This window comes from Carassius auratus, chromosome 19, assembly GCF_003368295.1.
Source record: "Carassius auratus strain Wakin chromosome 19, ASM336829v1, whole genome shotgun sequence".
Lineage (NCBI taxonomy): Eukaryota > Metazoa > Chordata > Actinopteri > Cypriniformes > Cyprinidae > Carassius > Carassius auratus.
The window spans coordinates 2785714-2802765 of NC_039261.1; the positions used below are offsets into that span (position 1 = coordinate 2785714).

Below are 17052 nucleotides of genomic sequence, written 5' to 3' on the forward strand. Positions count from 1 at the left end.
TTTATAAAGTTTCGTTCATTATTATTGAACCAAATGTAATTCCATATGCTGTACATCCAGGTTGGCCTACACCTTAAAACATTAACACATTTTAAGCCCTGGTAAATGCTCGAACCCCAGTAATCGCCGTTTGCAGCTATATTTATATAAGAGTTTTGTCAAGCAACTATCCACAGATTGATGTCCTAAACGTCGATCAACATGGCAGCGCAGGGAATTTTATTTACCAACACCCTTATATTATGCACCCTTAAATTCTGAGTATGGGTCACCATACTTGGCTGAATGTCACTTCACTTTCTTTCTTTTCTTCTTTCTCTTAGATGGCCTTACTATGTACTTACATTTTAAATTGTCATATTGTGTACAAAACCATTTTACATTGTAAGCTAATTTTAAAAAATCAAATCAAATAGAAATATACTTTTATAGTAATTAATTTCTGTAATTATGTATAATTACACTGTTGACTGATCTTTAGACCTTAATCCTACCACAACAGCAAACCTGTCCCTACAGTATATTTCACATCAGTATCAGCAGAAGTGTTTTACAAGAAGTGTTTAGGTGGATTTATATTGTTGTTAAAAATCATTTTAAATAATTAAATAATATTTATTTAACTCCTTTTTTATACTTTTAAATGCAATAATTACATTCATTAAATTAAGCTCTAATCATCAAAAAAAAAAAAAAGAATCTTTAGAATATATGAAAATTTCACTTTTTAATAAAAAAAAGTTACAAAAAATTAACTTTTTTAATGATATTCACATTTCTTCAAGATGCACCTTATACACACACACATTTACAGTTTGCAACAGTAAACAGCAAAACAAGCTGTTTGTACAGCTAATATAGCTGGAATGACAACGAAAGCCAGACACATTAAATTTACAAATGGCCGCGCCCCCTCTTACAGAAAAAAAAATAAGGGGAATATGTTTATTTATGTAACGTAAGCGTGTTACTTTTAATTCGTGACGTGTTTTCATGGGCGTGCGCGCGGACCGGATGGAGTTGCCATGGAAACGGAGCGCAACACTGCAAATATCATGAGGAAACACCCAGTTTCTCGCTGATTTCACTGTTTTCAGGTGAGTTAAGTCCATAAATTCACACAAATATTACTTATAACTGTTGTTGACACTTCTCTTACTTGTATTTGACTCGCTTCTGTTGTTTATTTACTTTATAGGAATGGTTTAATGTCTTCGAAAAAGTCCGTTAGCATTTCTACCGTTTTCAGACGACGTATCGTCAGGTATGATAACTATTGTGCTCTTATTTATGAAAGTTTGGGCTTTTAATCAAATATTCATCTGTAAATGATAGCTTTTGACTGTTTTGTTGGTAATCTTTCAATGGATGATTGGAAATTGCTTATTTTAACCTTAACATTTACACTTTACTGTTTATCGATGACGTCACGTTATCAAGGAGCGCGAAAATTGGCAGAAAACTAAAGTTGTTTTGATCTTTTATGGTAAACATAAAACTGTTCTGCGATTTAAAGAGTGACAAAATAATCCTTCTACAACAGAAGGGAATGTCCAAGATTTCAATATTTTTGAAGGGAGCTGCTGACAGAGATGTAGGAAGCGCTGAAAAGGTTAAGTAACCTAATATGCATTTTTTTCACAACATATATCGCAATGAATCTGTTATTTTATTTATTTATTTATTGCATTTCACCTGCTCTAGCTTGTTTCTATCTAATAAACCTGGAACTACAGACTAAATATTGTTGGCTCTGTGTCAAATTGCTTGTTTTGTTCCTAGATTCTTCAGTGCTGATGGCCTGCTGCATCCAGCAGAGTCGGAGTGAAACCTACTGTAAGACAACATCTCCAAGATGCTATATATGCTATATGCTATATACAAGACTAGTACAGTAAGTCAAACCTCAAATATACAGTACACTAGTGTTCAAAAGCTTGAAGTTGATACAATTTGTAATAATTATCTTCTGCTCACCTCTTTAGTAATTATTTGATTAAAATATGTAAAAAGAGTAATATTGTGAAATATTATTACAATTTAAAATAGCTGTTTTCTATGTGAATACATTATAAACTAATTTATTCCTGTGATGTGCAGCTGTTCTTTCAGCATCATTTCTCCAGTCTTCAGTCTCACATGGATCCCTCAGAAATGCTGATTTGCTGCTCAAGAAACTTATTATCAGCGTTGAAACAGTTGTGCTGCTTCATTTTTTTTTTTTTTGTGGAAACCGTGATGCATTTTATTTTTCAGGATTCACAGATGAATACAAAGTTCAAAAGACCTGCATTTATTTATGCATTTAGCAGACGCTTATAAAGCGACTTACAGTGCATTCAGGCTATCAATTTTTACATATCATGTGTTCCCAGGGAATCGAACCCCCAACCTTGTGCTAGCGCAGTGCTCTACAAGTTGAGCTACAGGAACACTATTTGAAACAGATGATTTTGAACAGTTTGATGCATGTGACACTAACATTCAAATGTTTGGAGTCTATGTAACAACCAATCCAACAAAAAAAAATTCAGTACGTCTGTATTTTAACATTGATCATAATTAGAAATGTTTCTTGAGCAGTAAATCATCATATTAGAATGATTTCTGAAGATGTGACACTGAAGACTAGAGTAATGAATTACAGTTATGATGTTCCTCCCAGTTACATTTTATTAAAATGTATTAAATGTTACTCTGGCATATGCAGTCCATTCTATAGAGACTGTGTCTGTTCCCCAAAAACAGACAACAAATAATATGTTTATTAAGGGATCTAGAAAAAATATTTCAGTTTAAACCTACTAGATTAAAAATAGTACTCAATGTACTCCATTGATGAAATAGTAAAAAGTGCACATTGCCTGAAATGATATGAACAGCAGCTATGCTAATCTTTCTCCCTTTGCCTTTCTGTTTCTGCAAATGTCCATCCCAGGGTTATTAGGAACTGCACAGCACAGGACTTGTGAGGACTTCAGATGATACCAGTACTCAAAAGACCTTAGATGATGGCAACTATAGATGGACATACAAACTACCGCCACTGCAAAAAAGGTAATGTTAATTTGAAAGAGCTGTGTCACAGTATCAAGGGCTCCCTTATCAGTTCTGCTTTCAGTACTGGAGAGTAAAAGATACATTTTTTTTTTGTTTGATGTTTTTATTAGTACATATACGTTATCTTGCACATTTTATCTCCCCAACAGATTCTAATTTGAAAGAAGTTTATAACGCATGTTCGCTACTCCCAATTCAGAAGACTGAATCAGCCTTTGTATCTGAATGTTTCTCATACTCCTCTCTGCCGCGTCTGAATTTGGGATTTTCCTTAGCTGTCAGTTATAAACGTCAAAATTAAAAGAAATAAACATTTGAAATATATCAGTCTGTGTGTAATGAATAAATATAATATACAAGTTTCACTTTTTGAATGGAATTAGTGAAATAAATCAACTTTTTGATGATATTCTAATTATATGACCAGCACCTGTATATCATTGCTCTTTTGTTGATTTTACTTCCATTGTCCTCATTTGTAAGTTGCTTTGGATAAAAGTGTCTGCTAAATGTAAATGTAATGTTAATGTGTATTTAACTATATTTATAAATATTTATCTGTATTTTTTATTTTGTAATAATGTAAATGTATTTGTTTTATATCTATACATGCAGTTAAATTCATGTATGTATATTTATTTGTCTAATTTTTATATATTAATAAAGCAGTTTAGACTACATGAGTGTTTTCTTTATTCTGGATGAATTAAATATTCTTTTGTGTCTAGAAAGGGTAAATATGGGCCATATCTAACCCAGAAGTCAGCCACAACTGGGACGGATCTGGGCCGCATCTCAGAAATGGCGTGGTTGACATCTGGGCCAGGTGTCGCACATGCCATTTGTGAGATGCGGCATGGATCTGGTACAGTTGTGGCTGACTTCTGTCAGACAAAACTGGGCCAGATCTGGCCCAGATGTCACCCACACCATTTCTGAGATGTGGCCCAGATCTGGTTCAGTTGTGGCTGACATATGTCAGCCAGACTCAGGTTGAGTCATCGCCGTCATTCCGCACGGTATGTGGGCCAGAAGAATATGGGAGATGTGGGCCAGAACTGGGCCACATGTCATTTGCTATCTGGGTTTTCATGGTATCAAATCAATAGTATTTGTTTGTGATATCTACAGTATTTAGGCTATTCTTGTTTCGAGAAATTTTGATTAGTATAAAGTACTATTCGGACGGGACTAGCACGTCTTACCACCTGACGTCTGAGATTTTCATGTACCAATTCGGACGGGACTAAAATCTCTGTGTTTATTACAGAGGTGGGAGGGTCTGATTTGTGCATCTGGGTATCACAGAAATCACGCGCTCTGTATGCGTGCATTGCATTCATTCAGAATGATTGCCTTAGTATTATTACACAATAAATACTAAATGGCTAGTGTAACAAAACCATGTTAATGTGTGGTTCCTTTAGTTTAACTTGTTTTCCTTTTCTTTTTTTATTAAATGTAATTAAAACATTATGTAACTGAGTACATAAATGAACGTAAGTAATCTTACCTGATGCTGATATTACAATGGCCGGTATTAACAGTTTACTTGATCTTGCTCTTGATTTTATTATTTGTATTATTATTTTATTATTATTTATTTGCCGCTAAGCAAATATATCAAACATCCGCGCGGTAAGAGCATCTACGGTAATTCACGTTGGCCAAAATACACAAGGAAACGCGTTGTGAAATAAAATATCACCGGCAATCACAGACATTCGCATTCGGACGGGATTAGTTTTCTCAGAGGATCACTGAGTTTGCTGAAAAACAGTAGGTAATTTGCTCTGGAATTATCACAGAGGTTGTGTGAGAAAAACACAGACGTGGCAGATTCGGACGGGATTAAAATCACCAAGTACGTCTGTGAAAGGCAGATTTCTCTAACGACCCCCTGTAAAACTAGTCCCGTCCGAATAGGGCTTATGTTTTAGTTTTAACCTAAGACAAATATTGAAAAATATGAAAGCTGTTTCCATTGTGATAACTGACTGCTTAAAATAACTACCTCTTAGCATTTAGAAGAACAGAAAATAAAACATAACTGCAACTTCAGTGGTTGTGAGTTTACTTTAGATGGTCTAAATGGTTAATAATGCTTTTTTTTTTTTTTTTTTACTCAAATTCAAACAAAGCCCACACACACTGTCAGCTGGAATATCATATGTAAAGCTACTTTTGTTGTGAGGATATTTCGCCCATTTTGCGTCACTAACGTTGCTCCAAGCAAGAAGTGAACTTGGTGAAAGAACTGTTTGTTGTTAAAATGGGGCATTAATAAACGTTATTAATCATAAAAACATCATTCATCACGCTTTTTATTATTTTTAGAGGTAATCTCCACGGCTTGTAGGCTATTGATTTAGTAGCTAATGCTTCAGTGCATCTGCCCAGATACGAATGAAATTATCGCTCACTATTTTCTTATTGGCTATCCTCTTCATTTAATTTAATTTCATATTCATCCGCTATTTTTTGACAGCAGACTGTTTCTGTGTTCGGTTGTTGCGCAGTTGTATTCAGACTTCAGTAAATATCAGGGTAGTTTACAGATAATTAAAATCTTTCCAGCCATGGACACGACTATCCCGACCGCGAGTTTTGCTCTGCTTTGTGTTTTTCTTCTCTGTGAGCCCTCACTTCAAACAGGTAAACGATCACATTTAGCTGTTTTTGTCGTAGAAAGAAAGTGAAAGTAACTAAACCCTTCCTGGTCTAAAACGGCTTTGTCACGAATTTAAATTTGATAACGAATGTATGCTAACACAATACGTTTAAATGTATGTCTATATACTCATAAAATAATTATATAACAGTTTTGTTAACTTAAAAGCAACTCGCGGGGCATGGGTACCCTCGATCGAAAAGCGATGCATTTTCCCCATAGACTTTTGGACAATCGCAAAAATTAAGAGCTGTGTTCAACAAAGAGTTATGACCCTTACACGTTTTTGCTATCAAGATAATCTTTACAAATTACTCCGAAATGTATACATTTTGAAGCCTAAATAAAGCCGTCAGATATAAATGCTAATTTAAAGTGAATTGTCCAATAGCATCAACAAATGCTTATTATAATATATTATATATGAACCATATATGTTCCCTAAATAAACCATATATACTAAATTTGGTCACATTTTCTATATATTTTTTACCTGGTAATCCACATAATTCTCTCGGAATTGAACTCGCAACCTTTCGCAACCACAGTTAATAAAATTCTCTAATCACTGAGCCACAGAAACCAGACAGAGTTGCAGTAAACATCTTTATTTTCATAAAACAAGTAAACTGAAAACAAACTATATAGTAATCGCAAAAACTGATAATTCACACAACAGGTCTCTACAGGGAAAGATGGCATTCTTGCTACAATGGGTGGTTGAACATTTTTAGGCACATCAGCGCTATTCTGTCTCAGGGAGTATGAATGATCTTCCAAAATTTGTCAAGTGGGAACATCGTTTGTGAATAAAAATAAAACAGGGAAATTTTTTCCCCTGCAGGAAAATGACAGCTGCAGATGCGAGAATGGACACTGGGCTTCCGGTCAGCTTGTCTAATGATAAATTCAAAATGAGTATGGGCCCTATCTTGCACCCAGCGCAATTGACTTTGTACACCGACGCATGTGTCATTCCTATTTTGCACCTGCGCAAAGCGCGCTTTTCCCTCCACAGAAGCACGTCGCTAAACTAGTGAATGAACTTGCGCTCCCTGGGCGGTTCAGCGCAAAAAAGGAGGCGTGTTCCGGCGCAAACAATCCCTGGTGCTATTTTGCTGTTCCATTAAACAATTGCGCCACTGACCAGAAAAAACCTAGTCTAAAGTCAGTGGCGCGTTGCGCGTTGTTCATTATGCTATTTTAAGGGCGCATGCTTGACCATAATGTATAGCGTGCACAACGCGCATACACTTTGCTCATGTAGTCTACACAGATGCAACAGTTATTTTTGGAAATCATAAATTGTTACACTTAAAAAAAAATATTAACACATGAGATGACGGAAATCATTGTGGTCTGCCACGAAGATGTGAAAAAATAGGCATAAATCTAGCTTACAAATTATTCAGGCTAATTGTAGTAATTAAGGATCAGACCTGTTTGAGGTCATATATGTATTTAAGGACATCTGACAAATTGGTTTGTCCGTCAAGAACCAGGAAAAAAAAAAATCGATGAAACAATTGTGGCTATTTCCTCCCACGCCTGTTTAACCGACGCTATTTTGGGTGGGTTTCTCCCATCCCCATACAACACAACTTCTCTGTCTTTCACTGCTCTTACAAGAACATCAGTCTCCTCGGCTGTGAACCGCTCCTGGCGTGCGCCTGGTAAATACGCCATAATAATAGCAATCCATAATGGAACTTGCGCACCTGCTTTTAAAGGGAATGTTGGATGACGCTCTGATTGGTTTATTTCACGTTACGCCCAAACCACACCTATGAATAATGAAGCTACTTCAGACCAACCCATTTTAGATTTGCGCCGGGCGCAAGAGCCATTTATCCCGCCGGGAAAATAGCAACAGCGCTGAGACCCGCCCACAAAGTTACTTGCGTTTCGCGCTTTGACACTTGCGTTTCAGATCGTTAAAATAGGGCCCTATATGTTTGTCATAATGACGTCCCCGCCAAGGATGTAGTCCCTTTTAGCAACTTGTCAGCAAACACCGTTTTTAAGACACAATAAAGTAAAAAAAAAAAAAATCAACTATAAAAAATCAAATATAACTTGTGTGTTTTATGTCATAGATCAAAACGTGAAAATATTTAGAGGCTTTGTTAACCACAGACCTTATTTCTGACGATTTAGCAAAAACCCATTAAAAAAACCCATAGACTTTAGGGCGAGGGAACCCGAAGTGCTAAAACGCTAACTCACTTCCGCGTTTTGGCCTACGAAGTGACGTCATAACTTCGGCACTCTATAGAGATCACTAATGTTTCGTCATCATGACGTATTCCCAGTGGTGAAAGCAAAGCATTTTGGGAATCCGCGGCACAAACATTAGGTGCCAGACTTCTTTGCATGAGGGAAGAACGCAGTGTTAAAGATGCCGTCTACCTGCTGTGTTATAAACTGCAATAGTCGTTCTCACGATAGAAGTGGCATAAAGCTTAAGAACGGAATATCCTTTTATCGTTTCCCAGCGTGGAAAAATAATAGTACAAGCCTTGTTACAGAGGTGACAAAAAGGCAACGAATGGCATGGATATCATCGGGAGGCCAAGCTTACCTTCGATAACACTCCACCACACATGATGGTGTGTTCAAAGCATTTTCACAAAGGTAATTACTCTCTGTAAATCTTAACTGTTAGTTAGCATGAAATGGCTAGAAAATGAGCTTAAATTACCAATGTACTAAAGCGTAACGTAAATCAGTTTTAAATGTCTTACATCTAGGCTACATTGCAATTTATCTGGTGACTGTGTTTGCAGGCAGACCTGCCTATGAAATGTTGGAGTGTGATCCTGCTTTGATTACAGGAATAAATTAGTTTAAAATATATTAAAATAGAAAAGTCATTTTAAATTTCACAATATTAGTTTTTATTATTATTATTATTATTATTTAATCAAATAAATGCAGCCTTGGTGAGCAGAAGATGCTTATTTTAAAAACATTTAAAAATCTTGCTGACCCCAAAACTTTTGAACGGTAGTGTATGTTGCCCCCCGTGTGTAGCTAATCTGGATTCCTTAGGAATAGAGGTTGTGATTTGACAAAATTTATTTGTATTGTTACTGTCAGACACTACACCTGCACCTGAGATGGAAGATCCTGAGAATCCTCCATCACCGGACACCGTCCACACCACTCATGAGACTGAGCTGAAGACTTTGCTGGATACAATTGTGGTTGTGTGCTGTGCTTTGACCAATATGTGTCCAAGTATTGTTGTGAAGGCGCCATGTTAGAATTATACACCATGCTCACATCTAATATGTAAATGTTTTTTTTTGTTTTCCAAAAGATTTTCTACTGTTTCTTCTCACATGTCTGTAAATAAAATACACAAATATTAAATTAAATTTTGCCTCCTTTATCTGTATTAAGGAGTAATTGTGCAAAATCAGTGTTATTTGGTTGCAAACACAATTACATAACTGATCTATGCCGTGGGTGATTCAGATTTCTCTTGGCACAGCGATTAGAAGACTTACAATGGGCTAGGTGCACAAGATGGCGCCGGTGAGCTTCAGCGACGCGAGTGTGTGCGTACTTATTTCCGGTCTTGCGACGCTCGCATTGACTGTAAGGGAAACTCACATACGAAACGTGGATAGATGTATAAAATTAATGATTTAAAAATTTAACAGCGGATAGTGGGTATATCATGTAAGGGAAACAGGTCAATTTAGCTCAAAGGGAATCATTTAAGATTTTAAAGGGAATTTGAACAGAATCACTGTTTCACGGCTGTTCACGAAGACGCCCTGCGATTCAGTGAACTAGCCGTTTAACATCAAATCTGCGCTGGATACTAATATCCAAACTATAGTGAAAACACTATTAATTAGCACAGTAACAAGATCGGCAGTTTAAGACATTAACTTGTAAGCACAAAACACAAAATACTTCTCTTTTCAATATGAATAAGGCTTTATTAGATAAATCTAAGACATATAAACTAATCTAACACATAAACACACGCAAACACACATTCACACAAGTTGCAGGAAGATCGAAAGTTAGGGAAAGATGAGTTTAAGAGAATGGAAATATGGAATCCCAAGTTCACAGCAATACGTTAAATTGCATAAACATGAACAACCATCAATCACGTAATTAGGGCTTGCATTGAGTTCCTCAATGGGGTTAAAATTATATTAGATACACCAGGACAAATGTCAGAGTCTGGAGGTAAAGTTACTTGCGTCTCCTGTGAAAAAGGAGTCTCGGTGAAAGGGCTATCGTTGATTGGCTAGAAGTTCAGTCGGTGAAGTGACGTCTTGGGAAGCCCGTGGTTGTTGGGTTGGCTGAAAGTGCAGAGTCTTGTGCGCTGGTCGAAGTTGAACGGGCACCTGAGGTCAGGCGTCGGAGACTCGACGTTACAAAACTTAACTCAGAACACGAAACTCTCAAACGTAAAAAAGAAAAGAAATAAAGTTTTACGAGACTAGGTTGTGTTCCTTCTCATCGTGGCTAAGTAGCAGGCGTGCAGGCTGAAGCATGCAGAACCGCGCTCAAAGAACAATGATGATTAAACTGCATGGCTAGAAGCTAAAAGCTAAAGCTATGTAGCAAAGCTACAAGCTAAAAGCTAAGAGCAGGCATGACTGATAGCACGAGCAAGGCTGGAACTAAAAGCCGACTAAAAGCGGACATGGCTAATAGCAGCAGCTAGGGACTAAAAGCAAAATTTTGTACGATGTCCTAGGTATTTAAACTGGCTTGTTGGCCACACCTCAAATGTTGTCTTGACCAATCAGATATTGTCTTGGCTCGGGGGGTATCATAAATCATATGTTTATCTTACCAAGCATGTGGTCCGAATGTTCCTGCTTTGGCAGGGTCTAATTTTGGACATGATTCCTATAACACGATTATGATATATTTTACAAATAAATGATTGTCAGGACAATATCAAGCAAGAAAATTCGATTATATCAATACTAGACATGATAGTCAAATGTGTGGGTTACACATAAATGAATATGGAGTTAAGCAATGGAACGATTCATTTAGAAGTCTTTTTGGGTTCATTCTGGTCCATATATAATGTATAAAAAGCAGTTTCTTTGCCATTCTCTGGCAAAGGGACTTTTCTGTGAAGACAGAGGTTTAAAGCCCTTCCCCCTTAGGAATTTCAGTCTGGTTCTGCTGGGTGGGGGGAAGTCAATGGAAGTATTTAACTTGATCTCCTGGGTTTCCATGTGATGTCCAGCGTTGCATTTCCATTACGAACAACACATTTGGCACCAAATTTCTCTTCTTCGAATTGAAATTTTAAATAATTGTTCTAGTGGTGTTAGTGTTGAAAGCTGTTGTGTGAACAAGTTGGTTGGTTATCTTGCTTGGTTCTTGTGGCACTAGAACTGATTTATGACTTCCTGAGGAGTTCGGCTCGTGTTTCAATGCACACAGCTCTGATAGACTCTTTAATTTGTCTGGTTCGACTCATTTCTGCTACAATCAAAAACAAGGGGAAACATCCTCCCTACATTTTACGTACCTCTCTGTGGAAATTCATCAAGAGACAACGCGGAAATTGCTGTATTCTTCTGTTGATTATGCGAATCAGCGTCAGGCCAGGTCCACAGGGATTTCTTCTTTCAAACACAAACCACTCAAATATGCAATACTTTTCATTTTCGAAGAGCTGGTTTTGTTCTGACTGTTATGTAAGATCAATGTTTCTGACTGTCAAACCAGACGCACAGAGATTTCTGATAAAGCATGTTTTATTAACTTTATTTGATAACATAATTTATAACTTACTGTTCAATTAAACGTAATAAGGGTAGGTTTGCATTAAATAAAAGATCGCTGTTTGCATTCATGTGTGTTTTTATCTGTTTATTTGTTTTGTGAAAGATCTGCAGCATAAATCATTATCTGTCTATGAGCAGCCATGCATATTGTTATTCTTTTGCATTAATTATCAGATTAAACAGATATTAAAATTAGTCATGTATTTTTTATTGTGTAAAATAATAAAATATGTTGTGAAAATGATGAAACAGACTGATATATGTGAACAATTGAGAAATGGATACTTCTGAAGATAAATCGCAGCCCATGTCTCACGAGGTAAATATAAAAAATAATAATAATGCAAACATTTTCGAAAAATAAGTAATTTGTACATTTACATATTTGGTAAGATTAAAATACATTATATATCTCTGTATACACACCATGGGCCCTATCTTGCACCCAGCGCAATTGACTTTGTACACCGACGCATGTGTCATTCCTATTTTGCACCCGCGCAAAGCGCGCTTTTCCCTCCACAGAAGCACGTCGCTAAACTAGTGGATGAACTTGCGCTCCCTGGGCGGTTCAGCGCAAAAAAGGAGGCGTGTTCCGGCGCAAACAATCCCTGGTGCTATTTTGCTGTTCCATTAAACAATTGCACCACTGACCAGAAAAAAACCTAGTCTAAAGTCAGTGGCGCGTTGCGCGTTGTTCATTATGCTATTTTAAGGGCGCATGCTTGACCATAATGTATAGCGTGCACAACGCGCATACACTTTGCTCATGTAATCTACACAGATGCAACAGTTATTTTTGCAAATCATAAATTGTTACACTAAAAAAATATTAACACATGAGATGACGGAAATCATTGTGGTGTGCCACGAAGATGTGAACAAAATAGGCATATATCTAGCTTACAAATTATTCAGGCTAATTAATCTCCCATCCCCATACAACACAACTTCTCTGTCTTTCACTGCTCTTACAAGAACATAAGTCTCCTGGCTGTGAACCGCTCCTGGCATACGCCTGGTAAATACGCCATAATAATAGCAATCCATAATGGAACTTGCGCACCTGCTTTTAAAGGGAATGTTGGATGACGCTCTGATTGGTTTATTTCACGTTACGCCCAAACCACACCTATGAATAATGAAGCTGCTTCAGACCAACCCATTTTAGATTTGCGCCGGGCGCAAGAGCCATTTATCCCGCCGGGAAAATAGCAACAGCGCCGAGACCCGCCCACAAAGTTACTTGCGCTTCGCGCTTTGACACTTGCGTTTCAGATCGTTAAAATAGGGCCCCATGAGTTCAAATTTCATTTTGTAAACAGTAGGGAACATTAGTGTATTTAATTCATTCACCAGACCCAAACATACACAAGTTTCAAATCCACTGGCTCAGTTAACATTTATAGTATAGTGATAATAGCAGTGTATATCTTATTTGTATTTGAAGTGATATTATAAATCCTGTAAACATATAGAAGGTAATATTTGGACTTCTCCGGTTCTCTGCACTGACTTTAAGCACAACCGGAAATATCTACGCACACACTCGCAAGACCGGAAATCCAAGATGGCGGAGATATGCAACTAGCCCATTGTCAGACAGGTTGCTCACGTGACATCTACGTCATCAAGCTCAGCACGCTCGACCCCCAGGAAGTGCGTGCTTCTAATTGACTTCACTTGTCTCCGTTGAATCCAATGGGGTCGCTGTGTCCCTTTCTTTTACTGTCTATGTGTAAACCTAGATGACGTCACAGGTTTTCTTTTGTAGAATTCGTTTGTATGTAGGCCTAGGCAATTTATATATTTACAATACCTACTAAAACATAATTTATTTTATTTTATTGCTTTTGTAATACTTAATAAAAAATTGGTTGGTCTTAATGCAAATTTACAACCGGTGTTCTGACGGAACACCATACCCATCAGAATGGGATACCCTCGGTTAATGTGTATGCGTTATATTTAAACATAATTTCAGCATACCTAAGATTACAAGCAGTAAACAGCATACCCTTTTATAAACTAGTTTTATTAAACCAGGGGCTTTAAAAAACAGCATACCCCTTTGTATTTTTATTATAAACCCCTATATAAACTGTATTTTTAATTAAAATGGACAGACTCTGCTATAAAACTCAACAAACTCAACTGCTATAAAACTCAACAATGCTACATCGACAGAATACCGGCAAATCGGTCAGACTAAAAGCAAAAAAGAAAATACAAATACAAATAATTGAGATTTAAATTTGTTTGTGGTCTATATAGCCTGCATAAAAATAATGTTTGCAATTATGCACCTGAAAGCATGGGTTGAGACCCAGTTAGTGATGTCACAATATGCTAATTTGTTTAAATTCATAACTATGTTACTAACTTTTTTTTTTTTTCTTTTTTTTTTTTTTTACTTTAAAAACAAAAAACAAAAATAATAGACCTACCGACCCTCTTTTTAAAATTAAAAATGTACTGTTACTGCAAACCAAAATATTTTTAAGGATGGCTTCATTGAGACCAAGATTAAACACAAGTACAGGTTCAACTGAACTACATTTTAATTATGTTAATTAAGAATATTATCACCCTGTATTTATTTTATTTTTATTTTTTTTTACTTTATGCAGCATTATTCCTTTGTCTCTCAGTGAATTATAAGTCTGCCATTTTCTTCAGAAATGTAGCTACCTCTTTTATCACATTTACTTTAATAGTTGATATAATGCATATAATATTTCTCTTTATTGCAGAGAAACACTCCCTGTATTACATTTACACAGCGCTGTCTAAACCTGTCGAGCGGCCGGGCATCTATCAGTTCACTGCTATGGGTCTGCTAGATGACAGAGAGATCGACTATTACAATAGCATCGATCAGAGAAAGATTCCCAAACAGGACTGGATGAAGGAAAAAATGCAGGAGGATTACTGGGAGAAAGGCACCCAGTCCAGAAAGAGCAAAGAACAGTGGTTTAATGTGAACGTCGACATTCTGATGAAACGCATGAGACACAATGAGTCTGGTGAGGAACACTGATACAATTCAACATGCATATTTTTATTCATATTTTTTTTTTTATCATAATAAAATCTCACAAACATTTGAATGTGTGTCTATTTCAGATGTTCATGTTCTTCAGTGCAGAGTTGGTTGTGAAATTGAGAAACAGGGAGATGAAGTGAGGTTTTCCAGAGGCATTTTTGAGTTCAGCTATGATGGAGATAACTTCCTGTCTTTTGATGATAAGGAGTCTCAGTGGGTCACTCCTGTTGATGCAGCTCTACCAACCAAGAGAAAGTGGGATGATGTGCCCATCCTAAACCAGTACACCAAGGGCTACCTGGAGAAAGAGTGTGTGGACTGGCTTAACAAATTCAGAGACTATGGAGATGAGGAGCTCAAAAAGGGCTGTGAGTAAATGTTTGTTGATGATCTGCAGCTGTCATACAGAATAGATATAACTCACTGATACCCTGATTTCTGTGTCCTCAGCTCCTCCAGATGTTCATGTGTTGGCAAAAAGGTGCACCAGAGACAAAACCAAAGTCAAACTCACCTGTTTTGCCACTGGCCTCTACCTCAAAGATGTGATGCTGCTAATTAGGAAATATCGCTCACCCCTGCCTGAAGAGGAGATTGTATCCTCAGGAGTCAGACCAAACCATGATGGAACCTACCAGCTGAAGAAGAGTGTGTTTATCCAGGAGGATGAAGATGCAGAATATGATTGTTTTGTGTTTCACAGAGCCCTCAAAGAGCCAATTATCACCAAATGGGGTAGGCAGAACTGAAAGCATTACATTAAATGCTCATTAAAGCAGGGGCATTTCCTTCGAAGCAACTCTCTATTGAGTTTTAATAGGCCCCCTAAGCGTGTTTTTAGTTTGTTGGAGAATAGTTATAAAAGAAAAGGCTGAAGATCAGTTCACAAAAATAAATAAATAAATAGGGCTGATAAGAGATTAATATCTTACATTTAATTAATTAAACACTGTGGCGATTAATTAAACAAATCATTGGCAAATGAATCGCAGATAAAATTTCACAGGTCATGAAAAAAATCATGGAAATTAGAAAACCTTTGAAAACATGATTTTTTCATGATTTTTTCCATACTTTTTCTAGTGAAATATGGAATAGTTTTGCTCCGCTCTTAAGCTCTAAAATACTTTATCAAAAATAGTAAGGGGACCACAAATTAATAATAATAATTAATGACTAAATGTAATAATAATATAATTAATAATAAGAGGATTCTCTCTTTTCTCTCTTCTCTCTTCACAGAAGTTCAGTCAGTCTACTGTTTGAGTACTTGAATTACTCCGGGATATTGGTTTGTTTGAACTCAGAGGGAGTATCAGCCACATTAAAAAAGTGAACAGCAATTCGATTTGGCGAACTGTTTACATCTAATGATTCGTTCGCGAACCGGATATGACAAACTGCTTTGTTTTGAACTCTCTCACAACAGACACGGAAAAGAAGACAATGCTGAATAAAGTTTTAGTTTTTGCTATTTTTGGACCAAAATATATTTTTGATGCTTCAACAAATTCTAACGGACCCTCTGATGTCACATGGACTACTTTGATGATGTTTTTCTTACCTTTCTGGACATGGACAGTATACCGTACACACAGCTTCAATGGAGGGACAGAGAGCTCTCGGACTAAATCTAAAATATCTTAAAATGTGTTACAAAGATAAACGGAGGTCTTACGGGTTTGGAACAACATGAGGGTGAGTTATTAATTACATAATTTAGATTTTTGGGTCAACTATCCCTTTAAGGAGTTTCTGGATTTCAACTGGCAAAACTATTAAGCTACTAAGAGCAAACACATTCTACACATGAGTTTTCTGAATTTGTACAAATTTTAAGATTGTTCTTATGACTGATTTTTTTCATGTCTGTTGTTTTAAAATGCTCTTAATATGAAACTTTTATGTATAAATGAAATGTTTTCAAGTTTTTGGAAAACTGAAAGTACAATCTGCAAGAATATTAAAATGTTATGTCAAGTATTAAAATGTAACAATTAAACCAATAAAAGAAGTTAAACAGTCTTTTGTTTCTTTTTATAAATTTTACTACTGACACCTGTTGTAATATAATAATTTGTACAGTTTTACAATACATAGTAAAAGTGGACAACAAATTACAGTAAATTTCACAGTGTAAAGTCATATTTTATTGTACTAATATATATAAAAGGAGAAAAAAACATAAGATTGTGTTTTACAGTAAAAATATATATATTATTGTAAATGAATTTACAGCAAGTTAAATGGTACTCTAAATATGAATACAGTATTTTTACTGTAAGTTTAATTTACATTAAGTTATTGGCAAACTGCTGCCAGTAAGTTACTGTAATTTCTACAGGATTTTTATTTTTTTTATTTTTTTTTACAGTGTAACATATTACATGAACAGTTTATATACAGATATACTGCCCTGATATCAAGGCAGAAGCCCTGTTTGTTTCCAATTAACTGTACAAATCATTAGATGACCTACGGAGGTCTGGGGT

The 17052-nt window shown here is 36.2% G+C and overlaps 1 protein-coding gene across 1 annotated transcript; it reads left to right on the forward strand.

The window, feature by feature from the left end:
• The first annotated feature begins 5523 nt into the window (after positions 1 to 5523).
• Positions 5524 to 16035, forward strand: LOC113119139 (H-2 class I histocompatibility antigen, Q10 alpha chain-like). Its single transcript, XM_026288371.1, has 5 exons — positions 5524 to 5715; positions 14268 to 14540; positions 14641 to 14928; positions 15011 to 15295; positions 15803 to 16035. The coding sequence occupies exons 1-5, from the start codon at positions 5640 to 5642 to the stop codon at positions 15832 to 15834; spliced, it is 954 nt and encodes a 317-aa protein (XP_026144156.1). The 5' UTR covers positions 5524 to 5639; the 3' UTR covers positions 15835 to 16035.
• The last annotated feature ends 1017 nt before the right edge of the window (positions 16036 to 17052 follow it).